This window comes from Cibotium barometz, chromosome 64, assembly GCF_041138505.1.
Source record: "Cibotium barometz isolate CiBa-2024 chromosome 64, ASM4113850v1, whole genome shotgun sequence".
In the NCBI taxonomy this organism is placed as follows: Eukaryota; Viridiplantae; Streptophyta; class Polypodiopsida; order Cyatheales; family Cibotiaceae; genus Cibotium; species Cibotium barometz.
In genome coordinates this window covers 23562489-23582470 of record NC_141109.1, presented here as the reverse complement: position 1 = coordinate 23582470, position 19982 = coordinate 23562489, and the positions used below count along the sequence as shown (strand labels likewise).

The window sequence follows — 19982 nt, the reverse complement described above, 5'->3', positions numbered from 1 at the left end:
GGCTGCATTTCTGCGGCAACTCCCCCTCATGCAACAAGAGTAGCTAAGAGGTCTCCAGGTGGGTGCTCATTTCAACCTTGACATCGAGTCGGACATTCCTTTAGCTAGCACAGTAGTGAACTTGCCACCTGATTTGATGTGGGTTGCCTCTTCCTCCTGGAACGACATCCCTCTGGCGATCTTTGGCATCCACTGTAATTCCCCCCTTATGGCTTTTCTAGCTGCCAGCTACAAATCAGCTTTGTTGTCTGTGATTGCACGTGGCACAACGACCCCTCAACCTTATTGGAGGTTGCAGACAACCCAAAGTCCAAGAGTCACAGAAGGATTGCCATTGGGATTGCCCGAAGCACAACAAATTTGCTTGAGGATTCTTTGCTTGTTCATGTCCGACCCAGCACTCTCCACTTCGTCTCCTGGAGTGCAATTGATTGGGCCATAGAGGTGGGTGTGGCTCTACTTTACGAGGAGGATGGCACAGGTCTCACCCCTCACCTCAACACACATGTATATCTCGGTCATCCTGCCTCCTCGGTATCAGTACCCTAGTGGATCTGTGTGTCCTCTGTGAGCGAAAGGTGGGCGCTCATCATCAGCATTGCCACCTAGCACATTTGATGTGTCTGTGCAACAGGCCATTGATGGATCTGTCATCCCACCGGCGGAGACTATCCGCTTCATTTAAATGAACATCATCCACATGCTTCGCAGGTGATGGGAGTGCCCTCCATACGACTTGGTTTAGATGTAGCAGCATCATGCAGCCTTCTTGTGCATTTAAGCCCCAGCCCCTTCCACGCTTGCTGCCGGCTGGGTATATGGCCTGGATTAGCAGAATTGGCCCCTTGTGTGGCTTCTGCTCCTCACCTCACAAACACATATATCTCGGCCATCCCTGCCTCCTCTGTATTGGTACCCTAGTGGACCTCTGTGCCCTCTGTGAGCAGGAGGTGGGCACTCATCAGCAACATCGCCATCTAGCACATTTGATGTGTCCGATGCAACAGGCCATTGCGTCCTCCCGCCGGCGGATACTATCCGCTTCATTTAAACGAGCATCATCCACACGCTTTGCAGGTGATGGGATAGATATACCAGCGTCATGCAGCCTTCTTGCCCACTTAAGCCCCAGCCCCTTCCACACTTGCTGCCAGCTGGGTATATGGACTGGATTGGCAGAATCGGCCCCTTGTGTGGCTTTTGCTCCACCCCCTCCCCCAACTCCCGCCCGTGATGTAGTCTCCCGGGATCCTAGAGCAGCCAGCCAAAGAGGGAGCCCTCCCCCTCCTTTTGTTCTTGGTTTTCAACCTCGCATGAGCGACTCTGTATTGAGGGTTGTTGTCTGCTACTTTATGCACACCTTTTCTTTTGACTAATAGAAGATTCTTTTCTATAGGAATTTTTCAAAGCTTCAGGGCCCCTCCAAGATCCAGCAGTAAAAGAAGGCTAGGCTAATGCTAATTAGTAGAACTACAGCTAGAATTTACCTGCCGATCCAGACAAGCTTGGTTAGAGCATTGTGGATTTGGGCGCATCTCCATTGTAGGGAAATAATCCTTCAGCGCACTGTAGCCCTGTAATCCATTACTCATAATTTAACCAAGTAAAAATGTAGACCTAGCAAAATCTATGCTGCAAGCAAATGCAGCAATTTCCATGCTTTGGTTATTAAAACTCTCACAAAGCATGAACCAAGAACTGGTTTTAAAGCACAAAGAGGGGTGTATATCTGGCCAAATAAGAGATTTGTGAGATGATAGTACCAAGTACTTGGAAACATTGCCAAATTGAAGCAAATATTTCAGTGTGTTTTGAACAAGAAGCCCAGCCACAATTCCCTGCAAACATCAAGAGAGGCATTATAATTATAACTATGAAGGTCTTGTACCTCAAACAACAACAATACACTCATGTTGCTTTCAAGATGAATTACATGTTGGACTTCGCAAAAAAAGGTCAAGAGAGCATGGAGGCATTAGAAAGTTGTTTATAAACCAAGAAATGATTAGAAGACCTTGAACCTTGAGGAGAAGGGTAGGTTACAACATAAGGTGGGAGCCGTGCCCTTTTAATTTACTCGCTCCTGGTGAGTCCGAGAGCCCTCACTAACTCTCCCACTTTCTACAAATAAAATGGTTCATGCTTGCATGCTCATAAAGGCCGCGGCTACAATCACAAAGGTTACAATACTTTCAAAAACAAAGGAAAATGTTGATGCTAATGAAGATTCATGTATCAATGCAGATGTTTCATGATGTAGAAGTTGATGAAGAACCCAAAGCACGTGGAAGAAGTGCAACGTTGTCCATGTGAATAGATCCTTTAGTGTATGCTACATCCTTAGTGTGAAAGTTCATAATCAAACCCATGCGAATATCCTCTTACAAAGGTGATTGTAGACCACCAAAAATATAACCCTATTTTTTAGACACTTTACACCACACTTATCTTACTACGGTTAGATAGCTTTATTATTGAAAATAAGAATACCACATCCATGAGAAATTGTGGTCTGCTGCATGGCTGTAGGCGAATCAGAGATGTGTGGAGATTGCAATGTGAAGCATAGGGCTGCTACTGTGGTGTATGTGTTGAGAAACTGATGAGTTGTGCACGTAAGCAATGTGTGGAGGCATTGCTGTGGGAACCACTGCCTGCACAACGAGGAGATTCACCAACAAAGCTGCACCGCCACACAAACTTTTTTTTGAGGCCTGCAGAAGCCGTGTTCATGTGTTGAAGAACTTGAGCTATGATGGTTTGTTGTGCTGAGAGCTGAGCTCCTCCAGTCAGGTGAAATGTAGGAGCTGAGAGCTTACACCTTGCTGAAATGTGATGCTGCCTTAGAGGAGATTTGCCACCTCTAAATTGTTGATATGGTAGCTTCTGTGTACATCTCTTGCTGCTGCCAAAGCTTTGCTAACCTCAAGCGTTGATGCTACAAAACACTAGAAAACACCGATATGACGTGCACTGCAGCTACTCTCTTGAGCACAGTGTTCCTCTCTCTCTCTTTCCTTTTGTTGTGTTGTAGCTGATCTGAGAGACACTGAAGATCTTGTGGGTTTTGCTGCACTTAGTTGCTATGCTGATTCTCTTCTCTGTTCTCTTTGCTCATCCCTGAGGTTGCCTGCTTCTAGGATTCAAAGTTGTGGTCCAAGTTTTTTTCCTACTAGCTAGTGCAATGATGGCTCAAATCTATTGCTTATCTTTTTGCAAGGATAATTTCTCTCTCGAATGAACTTGCATCATAAAATGAAGGCAGGAAGAGAGAAAACTAGAAATCCTAATCTCTCTAATCAGCTCCAAGAACGTGCTAAGAACCAGTCCCTAGGACTACTGCTGCCATTGATAGATTAGCACGAGGGCATGCCTCCCTAACCCGTTTGGAGAGACAGTGCTTTAGGCACATTTTCAGAAACCCCGCACTAAGTGTTGGCTCTTTGACACCTTAGTGCACCCAGCACCTATGTATGAAGCAGCTGTTTGGGGACTGGAATTAGCGGAGGATGTGTGGAGGAGTATTGGGAGGCTTCAAGTGCTGATGTTGTCACGCATGATCAGGAATAAGCCGTCCGACCAAATCAAGTGCTTACCTTAGCCTTGCCACATCATGTGGCATTGGGTCTTGCCTTTGAGCCGCAATGCAACTCCCTGACGTGGGTGTGCTAGCTCGTCCGTCGCGTCCTCACTCCGTTGTGACACCGGAATGGTCCTTTGCTAAGGAGGTGAAGGGAGAGCCCTCTTTGCCTAGACGGAGGCAAGTAACCGTGGTTCTCTCTCACCAAAGGCCAAGGAAGAAGAAGCTAATGAGAAGGAGCAACCTACAAGGGAATGAATATGTATTGCTTATTGTCAAAATTAAATATATACAAGTGAGTAGTGTTCACACTAGGCCAGCCAAAACTTAAAAAATGGACCCAATTACTATTACTAGTCTTAAGCAAGTATATACACAAAGTTCTTACCTATTTGACATTAAACATATGGTAAGGTTGCTTTATATGTTCCAACGCCGTCTTACACAAGATGGATGCCCATTCGAGCAGGTAAGATGACAAAACCATAGGTTGGGTAGGTAAAACCATGTTAACTAGCGAAATAGTTAACATACCCCCCTCCTAATCACGAGACCACAACCTTGTGTCACCCAAGTCGGTGGTGAAGCTGGTTGTTGGGTTGGAGATGTTTGGATGGTCTTGGATACGCCATGAAGTTGGCATGAGAGATCAAGCGGTAGATTCGGGACCGATCCACAACTGACTACAAGGCATGTTGGTGTGGAAGGTAGTTTGTCGAGGCAACATAAAAGGTAGATACGAAGTAGAAGTTCTTTATGTGAGGCCGCCTCTTGTTGGAAAAGTGGCTGGCTTAGGCCCTTCAAAATTAGGTGGATAGTAGAAGTGGTCCGCCCATACCTCTTTGTGGCTAATGGGTCAACCAGGACGGGATTGTGTTTGTGTTGAATTGGAGTTGGGACAGAGGTAATATTTTTGACGCTCTTTGGAGGTACTTGTGTGCAAAGTCAATGGGTATCTAGGCGATGGGTCGTCCATGGGTCAGGCTTGCACCCACCATCCAAAGATGTACTTGTAGGTACTTGTTTTAACGAGGTTAGTTGCAAGTGCATGAGACCATGCATGCCATGAGGCGCAAGATGTGAAAAAAATGTGATGTCCTTAGTAAAATATGCACGTGATGTGTATGGGCAATGGACAAAGAGGTGCCCCGTGTGTGTACTTCTCCAATCTCGAAGATTTCTCCAACTCAACTGCTTTCTTTAACTCTCTTTACTACTTTCCTCAATATTTACTCGACATCCCTTTTCTTGGGGAGTCAAGCTGGTGAGATGATGACGTGTACGAGTGGACGTAGTGGCAATGAAGCCGGGAGGCCTTGCTTACTCGGTTGATGTGGTGCTATCGAGCACTTGGGCTAAAGACTATTTGGATCAATAATTGGTGTGGCCGAAGAAGAGGCCATGGGAGGTTCTTGCTGATTTGAGAAGAGTCCAAGCAATGGGTTGTACCATGCGCTAGCGCCATAGTCCCCCTAGCTAGAAATATACCTTCACGACTATTGATGATGAGGCTTAGTGCAAGTGCTTGAGATTGTGGGTGCCTATTTTTGCTACATGTGTCTATTAAATGCAAAGCCCATGTGTAATTGCACATGTTCTGCATGGACATTGAGCAAAAGGTGTGCCCATGTGGAAGCTCCTTCAAGTGAAAACTCCAACATACCCCTTTCTTCCACTCTTATATAAGTGTTTCCTTTCTTTTGACTCTTACACATGGTTTGGGATAGGTGATTTGAGTGTTGATGTGTAATGAGGTAGGCCAATAAGGCGGTTAGGAACGAGGTTAGGTTGTCCATGATAATGGAAGAATGTGGGTGGCTTGCCAGACATGGCCGAAGGAATCCGGACGGATGTGGGCTAATGGCAACCGACACGACGGCCCAGTAGACGCCATTGCCAACCTCGACAACCAGAGCATCGGGTCCCTCGAGGTAATGGTACTACTGGCAATCGTTATGAGCATTTATCTCCGTATCAGAAGCTCGGCACCTACGAGGTGCCTATTAGAGACTCTCAGTCTTTGGTTCTTCCCATGGTTTATGTGCAGGTGGTCCCTCCCCCCCCTCCCCGGTTCCCCCTGGTTTCCCCCATTTCTTTTGAAGTGATCTCTCCCCCCTCCCTCCACCCCAACTCTTGTTTTGGACTCTCAGATTCCGCTGACAAAGTCACCGAGTACAGTTGCACTGGTGCCATCCCAGGAGAAACCGGTTGGGGTGGTAATACTATGGCATTGGTGGCAGTTTGTACATACCTCTCGGTAAGGTTGTTCCCATGGAGCTAGCAATGGGCATAATATTATTGCTACCTCGGCCTTAGCAATGGACACTCCATACTTCTACGGTTTCGGCGGCAAATTGCACACCAAACCATCTCTTCTCTATGAAAATAAGTGTGGGTGTCCAGCTTGAAGAACTCGCTGGGGCTGACCTTGAGGTAGTCCTTGGGGTTGGCCTTCCCACTACTAGTCTTAATCGGTTGAGCAGATTTTTTGCCAACTTGTCCATGCTCATGTCCTTGACTAGGACTCTTGCTAATGTTGGTTGGGCTCCTTTAGCTGCAAAGGCTTTGGATGATGCCTCCCCTATCTCTTCGTTCGAGTGGATGACTTCTACATCCTTATCTTGCAAATTGTCTACCAAGCCTATTGCCTCGAGGCAACACTCAATCAAAGATGTAGCGTCTAGACTTGTAGAGATGGTCATGAAGTCTCTTGCTCTTGAGACCAATCATAAATCTATTGATGAGCGATAAGTCATCCAGCCTTTCGCGAGGGCTACATCCAATATGGAGATACTTGATTCTAGCAATATAATCTTACATTGTCTCATCTTCTTGCTTGAGGTTATAGATATGTGCAATGGGGCTCCATCTGGCTCCACTGGGTGAGAATCCCACAATGAAGGTGTGTTTCAAGACCTCATAGCTAGCCTTTTCAAGTGGGTTTAGAGACCTAAACCACTAGCTTGCTTTGCCTTCAAGGCAAAATTCAAATGAATAGATTTTGGTGGGATCATCAATCCTTCCCATGGCCTTGCAAATTTGATTGAAGTTCTCTACGTATGGAATCTTCAGTTTAAATTTGGTCATCATCCTTGACATGTGGATTCGCTTTGTTTTTCCAAATTTTATGTTTGTTGCAACTCCCCTTCCTATTTCAAACGCCATCCTAAGTATGTCTTCGGTGTATTCACATGGCACTGGAACATAAGGGAGGGGTTGCGCAAATTCCTCTCTTTCACGGTTTGGGATTTCTTGTTCCATGGGGTTGAATTGTGTAGTTTCCAATGGCACTTGTCCTAAGTCCACCTGGCTTTGAGGCTACAGGCTTCTACAGCTAAGGACGCGTTATGTGAATGCCCTTGTGGATCCCTTGGGTTTGAGGTGGTCCCGTACATTGGCTTTTTATCCTTCCCTTTGTTCCATGTTTCTCATTCAAACGGAGAAAAACTGGAGCTTGTTTTCGTGGTGAAGAAGCTTCTATAATGGGCTCCTTGAGAAGGTGGGACTCTTGATTGCGCTATGTGCACTTGCTATTGGATGTTTTGTGGAATGCTTGTTCCTAATGGTACAACAAAAGAGACATGTCCCTATTAATGTAAATGTGGTTGGGATAAACCCAGTTTAGGATCGACACCGAATGTTTGAAACATTGTGGCATGCAATATGGTTTGAGTACTTCCTGAGGGAGCGAACCTTGAGGTTACTGGTCCTGGAGCTTCGTGCAAAGATAGGGCGGTTTAATGTCCTTTTAACAAAGTTTATGGCACTGTTTCCGGAGCCTGTTGGTGAATTTGGAGCTTCGAGGACCATGGTAGCTCTCGTTTCAAGGAGTTCTGCTCTTCCTCCGCTCATGTCTCCATTTATATGACTCATCTCATCCCAAAGCTTCTCGCTTGACGTAGATCATCCAAAGGAGTCTTTCCTTCTTAAAAGGAGAGCACTCTGTTGAGTGTTGGTCATTTGCTCGGACCGAAGACTAGGTGGGTTTGAGGAGGTGCGGTTTGATGCACTAAAACCGATTGTGTTGTCATTTTTCACTAATTAGTCTGGATTGGGTTTGCATCAAAAGGTTTCACTGTAGTGAAACAATCTCTAGTGCTTCTTGAAGCAAGTCTGAGATTGATTTCAAACACGTCTGTTCGACTCAAGCTACAAAATCATGTTTGTAGGATCACGGATGTAGGTTCATGCCATTAAACTCGCGTCTATAGGCTCACGTCTCTTTTGTATGAACTAGGCTCACGGATTTTATTTTTATGAAATAGACCTACCTGGACCCAAATTCTCATGAAATAGGCCTATAATAGAGTTGGTGTGCAATTATTGAGTAATAATTGTACTTAATGTCCCAATAATTGCAAAGGACAAGAATTTTTCTAGAAACTTGTAGCTGGTATAGATTGCGTGACAGTAAAATCTCAATAGGACATGGGTAGGTGTGTTCTTATAAGTCTTTAAGGTTGTTTTAATTGGCTGATATAATATTAAGTTTATCTATCACACGAGACTCACATCTGTTGACTCACACCTCCAAGCCAAGGCCAGTGTTGCCAGGTGTCTCTGAAATGGTACGTATGAAACGGGTTAAGTACGTTTTGAGACGTTTCCTAAAAGGTAAGAAATGAGTCCAAAAAGGTTTCATACAAAATAGAAAAAATATGTATATTTTAAACTTGGAATATACTTATAAGAGACCACACTTAATTCATTTCAATAAACAAACAAAATACATGTAAGATATCACAAATCATAATTGATCATTGGGCCACTACCCACTACCAAGAAAAAGCTTCATACTTCATTAATAGTGATCACTAAACAGAAATAAAAAAGATCACCACGTGGGTAATGAGTTGTGACTCATAATCCATGATCCATGGCATAAATTGCAATGAAGCTAGATGCTAGCGGCTAGAAAGTATTAAAAGAGTACATAAATATATGATGTTACTAAATAACAAAGTTCAAATAAAATGATGTTGCTAGTTGCTATCTACTTCATCTTCCTCCTCAAGCTCATCCTCATTTACATCCTCTGCCTCTGCAACCTCACTCTCACGGTCACTACCGGTAGCCGAGTCCTCAAATGCCTCATCCTCTAAAGGTGCGGGTGCGGATGTCTCTCTTCTCCTAGGAATGTTGGGAATCTCCTTGCACTTCATGATGTCACTCTTATCAGGATTCACTTGGTGAGGCTCAATGGGATACCCTTTTGATCTAGTAATCGGAGATTGCAATGGCAAAAGACAAGCGTCTCCAATTGTGTGTAGAGTCTGTTTCTCTTTCTCATGTGAAACAGAGTCCATGTACTCCAATTCCTCTCACAAGGCTCTGAATTGCAATCTTGTGAGAAAATTCTCAATGCAATCCGTCTCTACATTATACAAAAAAGAATGTAAAGTTAAAGTCAAAGAGAGAGTAGCATTTCAATATAGATTCAGAAAGAATAGGAGACAAAGATACAAGATTCAAGAATCTTCCCAAGTTGGGTGTACCAATACCGTATTTCTCCCACCAAGACACTAGCTCCAATTGTGTCTCCCTAAGCAATGCAGTAGCTCGCCCAAACATATGGCTACTGCTGCGATAAATGAGAAGCTCATCCTCTAGCTTCCTCATAAGCTATATATCACCTCACACCAACTTCGTAATGTACTCGGTCCATCCTGACTCTAGCTCTTCATTGAGGTATTGCTCCTCATTTCTCCAAAGGGGATGCAAAATGTGAGCAACAACATGGATTGGCCTATGAAACCAATCCCAACACTGATTCCAGATGTTCTTAATATCTTGAACTCTACATGTGACATACAGAAGAGATCTAAGATTTAGGAAGCACCAAGGAAGTTGCAAGTCTAGACTCTATACATTTATAAAATAACATATAGGAAGAGAAAGAGTCAAACACTAAAGTCAAGGCCCAAAGGTGAGCACCTGTTAGGCGACAAGGTAGTGCAAGCATTGAGAGCTTCACCAAGTCTATCCATGGACTCATAAAGCAGTCCAATGGTACTTCCCTCCATATCTGTGAGCCGAAGGTCACTATACATGGACTGAAGTGCTGTCACAAGTCCCTCTACATCCTGCCACCAAGTATCTCTCATGACCATATGAGAGAATGCTATATAGTTAGGCTTGTCCTTGTCCTCCTATGCTGTCCACTCACGACACACAACAGTGCGCAATAAGCCGTGTTGCACTCTCACTAGTCTCTCCACCACAATAAACATATATGCGAACCGAGTTTTGGAGGACTTAAGAAGCTCAAGATCACTGTTGGTCCTATACATACTCAAAACCTTTGGCCTCTTTGTGACAAAGTTCACCATGCTAGATGAAACTGAAAATACATGGCTCACCCAATCAAGCTTCCCCACATCCTCAATCATCAAGTCATGGTTATGTGCTGCACAAGGTGTCCACACAATCTTGGGGAACTCCTCCTCTAACATCCTGCCCATGGATACACAATTGGACCCATTGTCCATGATCACCTGCACAATGTTATCAGGCCAATTTCATTGATTGCCTGGCGCATGTGGGACATAATGAACTCCCCTGTAACCACTGTCCTTGCTACCGATGCATCTATGGCACGAATTAACACGAATTAACATTGTGCCTTTGCAAGAGGACACAAGAATGTTGTACACATTTCTCTTCTGCACATCTGTCCATCCATCACAAAGCAAAGTGCAACCATACTTTGCCCAAGTGGCCTTGAGAGGCTCCATCTCCATCTCCACAATCAGTTGCACCTTGCGAAGCTCAGTAGTGCGCAATGTTTAATTAGAGGAGCCATCCCACTCACACCCAATGCAGGAAATAGCTCTCATTGCCTTCTTCCATTGAGGAGTCCTAACAACGTGGAAGGACAATCCACATTGAATAAACAATTTTATCAACTCCCTCGTTGCCTCTTTCATGGCAACCTTCTGCATCCCTGCCTGCACATGTCCTTTCTTGAACACTGGAAGACTAGTTCTTTTGGCTCAAGGTGCCGAGCTAGAACCACTTGCAACATCATCTTCCGTGGTATCTTCCTCCAAGCCTTTAGGCTATCATAGATTTCTTTTGGCACATGCTTACATGGTCCAATGCCAAAACCTTTTGTTTGTGACAAATGTGCCTTCAACCTAGTGGCATTGCCATGGTGCTTATCTGCACAAAAGTTGCATTTCCAATTTCCGGAGACTGAGCCACCATATCTAGACTTGAAGGTGACATTGTTCCAAAGAGAATCACCTATTCGAGGCATCCTACAAGGTGGGGATAAATGTAGATCCTTAGCCCTGCAAGTGCGACACATAACATAAAGAAATCTCATTTTCTAAATATCAGAGAAGTCTTGGCCCTTGTAAAAACACTTCAAATTCATCCTATATTGCCCAAGGCAGGTAGCCTTAGGCCTTAATAGAGCAAGGGGAGGAAGATATGCAAGAAATATTGAGCACAGAGTAAAAAACGTGCTTCTCTATGAGCTATGTAGAGAAAACGTACATAAAACACAAAAGAAAATTACCCCTCGAATAGACCTCCACAGGACCCAACAACACCAAGGAGCACATAGGGTTGTCACGGGCACACTCTCACAGGCCAGTTGGTATACACACCGCGAAGAAATGAAACGCGTTTCTATGTAACACTACTCCAGGCTCATGGCTCCACGCTCATGTGTGTTGACGCATGTCTTTTTTGGGGAAATGTGGACTTACATCTCCAAACCTGAGAGATAATTTGGACTAGTTTTGGGAGTTTTTTGAGATTTTTAGGCTTGATGGAGAGAGATTAAGATTCCTAATTCTAGTTTAAGGTGTTTGTGAGTGAGCAAGTGTTTTTTTTACTGTTTTTGGTTGATTTTGCATGCTCTCAGCTACCAATTTCAATAATGCATGAACAAAAATTAACTTCCTCACTAAAATCCACACCTAATATGGATGACTAAGTAGTGCACACGCTCCTAGCTCCCCTCGTTTGCTGGCGACACCTGCGTTTACCCCCCAGCCCTCTGTGCGCCCCTGCCCCCTCCTCCCCCCTGTCTCAACTCTTCTGCCCCCCCCCTCCTTGTTCGTAGTGCTGCAACCGCCTCCCCCCAGCTCTCCTCCCCTCCTCCTTCGTTTTGTTTTTGCTGCCCCCCCTCCCCCCCCTCCCCCCCTTGCTACCTGCCCCCCCTTCCCTCTCCTCACTGCATTTTTTTTCTTAAAAAAAATAAAAATAAAAAATAATATATATATATATATATCAACCTGCACGGGAGGGGAGGGAGGAGAGGGGTGAGGAAACGAAGAGAGAAAAGAAAAAGAAATGAAAAAAGAGAAAAAGGAGAATATATATACATATATATATATATATATATATATATATATATATATATATATATATATATATATATATAGAGGGGCAAGGAAACGAAGAGAGAAAAGAAAAAGAAATGAAAAAAGAGAAAAAGGAGAATATATATATATATTCCTCTCTCCCCTCCCGTACAGGTTGATGTTTCCAATCTTTTGGGGTTTTTAGCTTATTCGGCAAGCTTTTGGTTCATTCTGGTCTTTTCACCCTTAGGACGACTCCATGGCAGTCGCTTCGTCATCCCTGATCGAAGCCGCTGTTGCTTGCATTTCCTTCTCCGAAGCGGATCTACATGTTCTTGCCACGACTGTTGCCTCACTTGAGGCCTCCACCATGGTATGCAAAATTGTTGGTAGCCGCCCCGGACGCGGATAGCTCAGGGATCTTTTTTAGGCCAGCCTCATTGGCAAACTTGCAAACATCACCGATATTCACTCTATGGGGCGTGGATGCTACCAGGTGGAGTTCGACTTGCAATCGGCATCAGACCGAGTCATGTAGGTGAGCCCCCTTGCATTGCGTACGGCACAGGCCATCGTTGCTCGATGGCAGCACGGCTTCGATCCTGCATCTGACCCATTGCCTCTTGTTTCGGGCTTCCCACGCCTTAGGAAGGAGTACCTTCCTCTTCTCCCGGTGATTGGTGGTGCCATCGGGAGACTGATTGAGTCCCCCCCCCCACCCACCGTTGCCTCCGCCATCACGAGAGCAGCTGGGATTCCATTTCTCCGTATCTGTGTGGCCTTGCCAGAGTCAGTACCACATTGTATTTCTATTCCTAGCCTCCGAGGGGACCCCATATAGTAGCGCGTGGAGTATTCTGGCCTCCTAGGCCAATGTTTCATTTGTAGACAGATGGGTCACTTAGCTAGAGCTTGCCCTTGGCGGCAGTCCAAGAGACGGCCTCTGGTGTCCCCAACCGCCCGCGCCCCCCCCCCCCAGTTCTCATGTTGACCCTCACTAGGGGGTAGAGAGAGGGGCAGGCCCTTAGGCACCAGAGTACCACGCCCCGACCTCGGGTGACCCGGCAAACGGTGAGTGGTGAACGGTTGGACCGCGCCTAGGCCGCCAGATGACCACCGGAGCTGAGCGCCACCGCAGAGCACGCTAGGTTGGTAGATCTCAAGAGGATTCGGTTCTGTTAGAGAACCGTTATGAGCATTTATCCCAGCACGTTCCTGTTGGTGACGCACCCTCTCTAGTCCTAGAGCGGGCCCTCTGGCCCCACCAGTATGGCGGCCGATCCCTCGTCAAGATCCCCTCCCCCCGGACCCTCAGTGTTCTAAGAGGCCAACTGGCCTCTCTGAGCCCCTGGCGCGCCCCTCCCCCTAGCTCTCCTCTCCGATTGATCCCCCTCAGCAACACTCCTCCCCGACCTCTCCGCCTTCTCTCGTCGCCGCCTCCCCCACCTCCTCCTCCTCCTCCCCCAGTCTCGTCACTGACTTTATTTGCCGCAGCGCACTCCGCCCCGCCTTTATCATCGGAGCCCCCTCTCCCTCTCCATCCCCCTCTCCAGAGCACTCTCGCCGCCCTCCAGCAACCCCTGACCCGGTGCGGAGGCAACCGGTGGGATCAGTCCGTTGCTTGATTCACCGATTTTGCGACCCAGTAGAGATGACCATTGCTGCCTCCCCAATGAGGGCTCTCCTGCCAGAGTCCCCAGGTGGGGCCCCCAAGATCCTCGGATAGTCTGTGGACTATAGTTTCTTCCGGTGTCTGCCAATGGAAGGGACTGACATATTTAAGGAGATAGTAGCCCCTGTTCGGGTATGTGTGGTTTTTCACCACTCCAGGTCCTCTACGCCAGATAATGGCGCGATGATCTCCTCTATTCTCTTCAGTGCAGCCCCGAGAACAGAGTGGGATCCTGAGTTAGTGGCAACTGCCATTCAGGGTTAGGCAATCGAGCTCTCCCACAATCTCCATGATCTCCGCATGACCGACATTCTCACCCATTTTCGGCCTCTGGCTAGAATGGAGCTTGGAGGTTTAGCCCATTGAGGCCAGGACGGAGAGATGTTAATATCTAGTCTGGAGGTGACGCTCGTTGTGTTCATGCATACCTCTACTGCGGTACCTCTTCCCCCCTCTTACATATACCTATACTGTGATTGATGGAGTCCGGAGTATGCATTTGTGCGTGCTCATACAGAGTGGCGTCGCATGGAGGACATGATTAGTACCCACCTGGCACGCCTTCGCCCCCGTACGGATTGTGATTATTCCCCGTCTAAACCCTCGCCTAAGACTCTTCGAGTGGAGGGAAGTTCCACTAGTGCCGCATCACACCGAGATTGATATGCGGATTGTTTCATGGAACATTCAGAGTTTAGGTGAGCCTCAGTGCTTTCAGAGATGAGGTGTCCTACTTACGAGGCGAGCTTCAAAGGGCCATAGTGGGGGGACCCATAGACATTCTTTTCCTCTAGGAGCATCGTCTCTTAGAGGGACGCACCCGTAGATGCAGGAAGATTCTTCTAGGCAAGAGTCATACTTTCTGGTCCCCATCCTTCGGCCCCTCAGGGACGTAGGGAGGGGGGTGTATTTCTGTCAGTGAGCAGCTGTTGCCGGCTGTGACTTAGGAGTCATTGTCCCGAGGTGGGCACAGTGGATAACCATTACTATTGGAGAGGATAGCGTTGGCTTTCTAAACATCTATGCTCCGAACGCTGCTGCAAGTAGAGCCTTCTTCTAGAGCTCAGTATGGCAAGCCCTCCCTTAGGCTGACTTTTGGTGCTTGGGCAGTGACTTTAACATGATAGAGGTAGCAGAGGACAGGCTTGGAGGTGGCAGAACCACAATTTAAGAAGCAGAGTACTCAGCTTGGGAGGAGATGATCCTCACAATCAGGGGACAGGACCCTTGGCATCTTCCAGAGTTTGGGTGTAGCCCTGGGAGCCTCTGCTTTTCGAGATCGGATGGCAAGAGCACTGGCCCCAACCTCTCTAGACTTGATAGGTTTTATGTTGATGAGTGGGCTTGCAACCGAGGGGGTATGATTGGTATTTTGGCAGGTACCTCCTTTTCTAATCACGCCTCGGTTCTTTTGTCCTTAGAGGATCCCTGGAGGCATGACAGGCATGTGAGCTCGAGGATTCCGGACAGCCTCATTCAAGACACCGAGATTTGCAGCAGGATAGAGCAAATATGGGCGAGATTGGATTTTCTTTCACGCTCTGCTACGTGCACATTGGATGAGGGCTTAGGGGAGATCAACAATTTCTTGCAGGAGGCAGCCCTGAGCAGATTAGAGGATTTCTGGGAGTAGGAGAGGAGTTTGAGGAGTCGTCTTGCCTCTTTACAACGACTTCAGGAGCCAATGGATCGAGAGTCAACTCACCGCCACTCGCACGGAGATTACATTCATAAAGGAGAGGAGGATGGAGGACAGATATCATGCTAGGGCCTCTTTTTGGCCACAGGCAAGCGATAGGATTTCTTTGAGATAGCTCGACCCCATAGGAGGAGAGATGGTATTCGCAGGTTGCATGGCCAGGATGGAGCTATCGTTTCAGATCCCCCCCAGATGAGAGCCATCACCACTCACTTTTTTCGATCCCTTTGAAAGGGCATGTGGGCTACACCAGGTAAAAGGCATGTCAAGGAGCACTCGTGTAGAGCCTTGAGCAATGGCGTGAGAGAGAGGGAAGTGTAGGCGTGGAGCCACTCGAAAATCAGAGATAGAGAGAAGAAGATACGCTGGCTGGGGGCAATTCGTAAGAGCCCAAGAATTGAGCCCTTTTCCCTTTATTATTTGGGGGGTCACTTTGACCCTTAAAAATGGTCCCTTGGCCAAGTTCAATGTGAACTTGGCCCAAGCCCAAGGTTTTAAAACCTTCATAAAGCCTTTAAAAAGGCTATGTACAAGTTATACAAATGATAGAGGGGTCATTTAGGCCTGTAATCCAACAACCTCCCACTTAAAGGCATAAATGGCGCCTTTAAGTTAAGTAACTCCCACAATCTGTATGCATAGCTGATGTTGTGCTTTGGGTAAGCACTTGGTGAGAGCATCTGCAGGGTTTTGTGACGTATGGACCTTAACCATGGTGATAAGGCCATCCTCAAGCACTTCTCGAATGAAGTGATACCACACATCAATATGCTTTGTGCGCGCATGAAACATGGCATTCTTTGCCAGACATATAGCACTCTGGCTATCACAACCAAGCATAGGTGCCTTGTCAGGCAAACCAAACTCACTGCATAAACGTGCCAACCATATGGCTTCTTTGGAAGCCTCAGTGGCTGAAATATATTCAGCCTCTGTAGTAGACAGTGCAACTATCTTTTGTAGTCTAGAGCACCATGAGACAGCACCTCCTGCAAGAGTAAATACATGACCACTTGTGGATTTGCGTGTATCCACATCACCAGCCATGTCTGAGTCACAAAATCCCTTCAATTCCAAAGGACCCTTACCATAACAGAGGCATTTGTTTTTAGTCCCTTTCAAGTACCTCATAATGGACTTTACTGCATCCCAATGCAATTTGCCTGGATTAGCCATAAACCGGCTCACAACTCCCACTGCATGGGCTATGTCAGGCCTAGTAGTAACCATAGCATACATAAGTGAACCACAAGCTGATGCATAAGGAACACTTCGCATTTCATTGGTTGCTTGATCAGACTTGGGGCAATCTTCCTTGGAGAATTTCACATATGGCTGTAATGGCACACCAAGAGGCTTTGCTTCAGCCATGTTAAACCTGTCCAGCACTTTTTCAATGTACTTTTCTTGAGACAAGTACAATATGCGCTGGTCCCTTTGCCTTCTAATCCTTACTCCAAGAACATGTTCAGCTGCCCCAAGGTCTTTCATTGAAAACGCAGATTTCAGCTGCTGTTTAAGAGCATCAACAGTGCTTCTTTTCTTCCCAGCAATCAACATATCATCAACATAGAGCACAAGAATAATAGGGCTGCCATCCTCATCAAGTTTTGTGTACAAACAATGATCTGCATGGCTTCTTTTGTAACCATGTTTGAGCATAAACGCATCAAACTTTTTGTACCATTGTCTAGAAGCCTGTTTCAGCCCATACAAGCTTCTATTGAGCTTACATACCAAATGTTCCTTTCCAGGAATAACAAAACCCTCGGGCTGTTTCATGTAAAGCTCTTCCTCAACATCACCATGCAAGAAAGCTGTATGTACATCCATTTGGTCCAATTCCAAATCAAGGGCAGCCGCTATGGCAAACAATACACGCAAAGTGGTCATCTTCACGACAGGAGAGAACACTTCCTGAAAGTCTATGCCCTTTGTTTGCGCATATCCCTTTGCAACCAGCCTTGCTTTATACTTGGGTTTTGCATCAACTGTCTTGATTTTATACACCCATTTGTTAGGAATGGCCTTCCTACCTTTGGGCAATTCAACCAAGTCCCAAGTATCATTAGCATGCAAAGCTTTAATCTCTTCCTGCATAGCAAGCTCCCACTTGTTGCTGTGCTCACATGTCTTTGCCTCTTTGTAAGTAAGAGGCTCACCCTCATCTGTCAACATAATGTAATGCAAAGAGGGATCATATCTACTCACATTCCGTCTTGGACGAGTAGAACGCCTCACCCAATGATCCACATTATCCGGAAATGGGTCTACATCAGGTGGGATGACAACATCATCAACTATGGGCTGCTGTCCATCATTTTCAGCACCATTTTCAGCATTGTTATGTGGCTGCAAATGCCCTTCAGGAGCCTCATTTTGCTGTCCAACATCATCTGGCTCAAACACCACTGGCTCATCAACATTTTCAGTCATATGTGGTGCATCCTGAGGGTCAAAAATAGGCCTAATAGGTGGCTGGTCATGCTGAAATTTGACCTTTTTATGGTCATGCTTTGAGGCACAATTGTTTTGAAGCAGCCTTGCCTCATTAAAAACAACATCCGGCTGCGCACAACCTTTTTGAGCTGAGGTAACCAAATCCTGTAGCCCATTTCGCCTTCTTCACCATATCCCATGAAGAGGCCTTTAATGGACTTGGCATCCAGTTTGCTTCTCAACTCAGGTCTAATATGCACAAAAGCTTCACAACCAAAGACGCGTAAGTGATCATATGAAGCAGGTTTGCGAGACCAAACCTCTTCAGGGATGTCACCTTTCAAAGACATGTGAGGGGATCGATTGCATATATGCACTGCAGTTTTCAAAGCTTCTCCCCAAAATCCATGAGGGAGATTAGCTGTGGACAGCATGCATCTCACCCTCTCACAAAGTGTCCTATTGTATCTTTCAGCCACACCGTTAGAAGAGGGGCTGTATGGAACAGTAAGCTCCCTCTTAATGCCCAAATTTTCACAAAATTTATTAAATTCAGCACTTGTGAACTCTCCCCCATTGTCCGTACGCAAGCATTTCAGCTTTCTACCTGTTTGGGTGGTCACAAATGCATGAAATTTCTTAAACGCAGCAAAGGCTTCATCCTTAGATTTAAGGAAATAAACCCAAACTTTCCTAGAATGATCATCAACAAAGGAGACAAAATAATGTGCACCCCCCATAAACTTGGTAGGCATGCTACAAACATCAGAATGTACAAGATCAAGCACATAAGATTTACGAGAGACACCGGAGTAATAAGAACGCTTCACTTGCTTACCATATTGACATTCATTACAAAAGTCAAGCTTTGTGCCTTTAGCATCAAGCTTATTCAAGTTACAAAGCTTAGTAAGGCCTTTTTGGCTCATATGGCCAAGCCGCTTATGCCACAACTCCATGTGAGAGTTAATTTCAGCCAACGCAATAAACTTGCCCAACAAAGCCTTTCCATGTAAGCAGTAAAGTGTCCCTTTCTTTGTGCCTTTCACAATCATCCTTGAGCCTTTGGTCATCTTCCATGATCCTCTCTCAAACAAGATGCTATAACCATGCATATCCATCTGACCAACAGAAAGCAAACTCTTCTTGATTCCCGGCACATATCTAACATCATGCAGAACAAGCTCATTCGTGCCATCTGTGGAAAGATGCACAGTGCCAATACCCTCAATGGAACATGCATGATTGTTTCCAAGGTATACATGGCCATGGCTGCCTGCAGTAAAAGTAGAGAAACACTCCTTGATAGGAGTCACATGAAACGAGGCACCGGAATCAACAATCCAAGTCTGGGATAATGCATCATTTACAGTCAACAAAGCATCAATAAGATCACTCTGATCTGCATATCCTGTGTGTGAACATAGAGAGAGGCATCAAAAGCATGAGCATCGCCAGCTGACAAAGTGGCACATAGGATGTCCTCTACATCTGACAACTCCTCAATAACGACACTAGAGGCCACATTGGCCTTCTCCTTGTCCTTTGAGCTGTCCTGTGCGTCAGTCTTGACTTCCTTCTTCTCTTTCTTTTTGTCTCCGCCATTCTTCTTCCTTTTTAACTCTGCCTTGTAGTACCTGCATTCGGGTTTCTTGTGACCTTTCCTGCCACATTGATAGCAAGTCACCTCACCCTTGCCTTTGCTGGCATTTCCCCTTTCCTTACTCTTACTCTTACTTCTCTGTGCATAAGGAGTCTTCTTATCTGTCCAGCCTCTAACCATGTTGGCTGAGCTGCCTCCCTCTCCCCCTGCTTTCCTCCTAATTTCCTCATTCAGTATAGAACCCCTAACACCATCAAAGGTCAGATTGGGGTTATTTGACAGTGAGACCACCAATGTCTCCCACGAATCAGGTAAGGTCATAAGCAAGAAGATAGCTTTCAGCTTATCATCAAAGGGAGGCATGCCTGAATCCTGCAACTGCGATAAGGTACTGTAAACAATGACAAGTGCTCTGCAGCACTCTTGGACTCATCTAGCTGCATGCCAACAAGTTTCCGCATTAGATGCACCTGATTGACTGGCGTTGTATTCTCATACGTCGCCTTTAGCTTTGCCCACAACTCAAAAGCAGTAACAAGCCCCTTGAGATCTACCAAGATCTCGTCGGAAATGGCCATCTTAATGTAAGTAATGGCCTTCTTGTTCAAAGTAAGCCATGCATCCTCAGTCATGTCCACTGGCTTCTCTGCCTCCAATGCCCTGTCACAATCCTT

The 19982-nt window shown here is 46.0% G+C and overlaps 1 protein-coding gene across 1 annotated transcript in view; it reads right to left on the bottom strand.

Annotated features, from left to right (window-relative positions):
• The window catches only part of LOC147603440 (NAD(P)-binding Rossmann-fold superfamily protein), a 129803-nt gene that overhangs the window by 6396 nt on the left and 103425 nt on the right, over positions 1–19982 (bottom strand). Inside the window, exons 10-11 of the mRNA XM_086796579.1 lie at positions 1764–1838; positions 1488–1574 (exon numbers count right to left, since the gene is read on the bottom strand). Coding sequence (XP_086652705.1) covers positions 1488–1574; positions 1764–1838 — 162 coding nt within the window. The remainder of the gene's footprint in view (positions 1–1487; positions 1575–1763; positions 1839–19982) is intronic.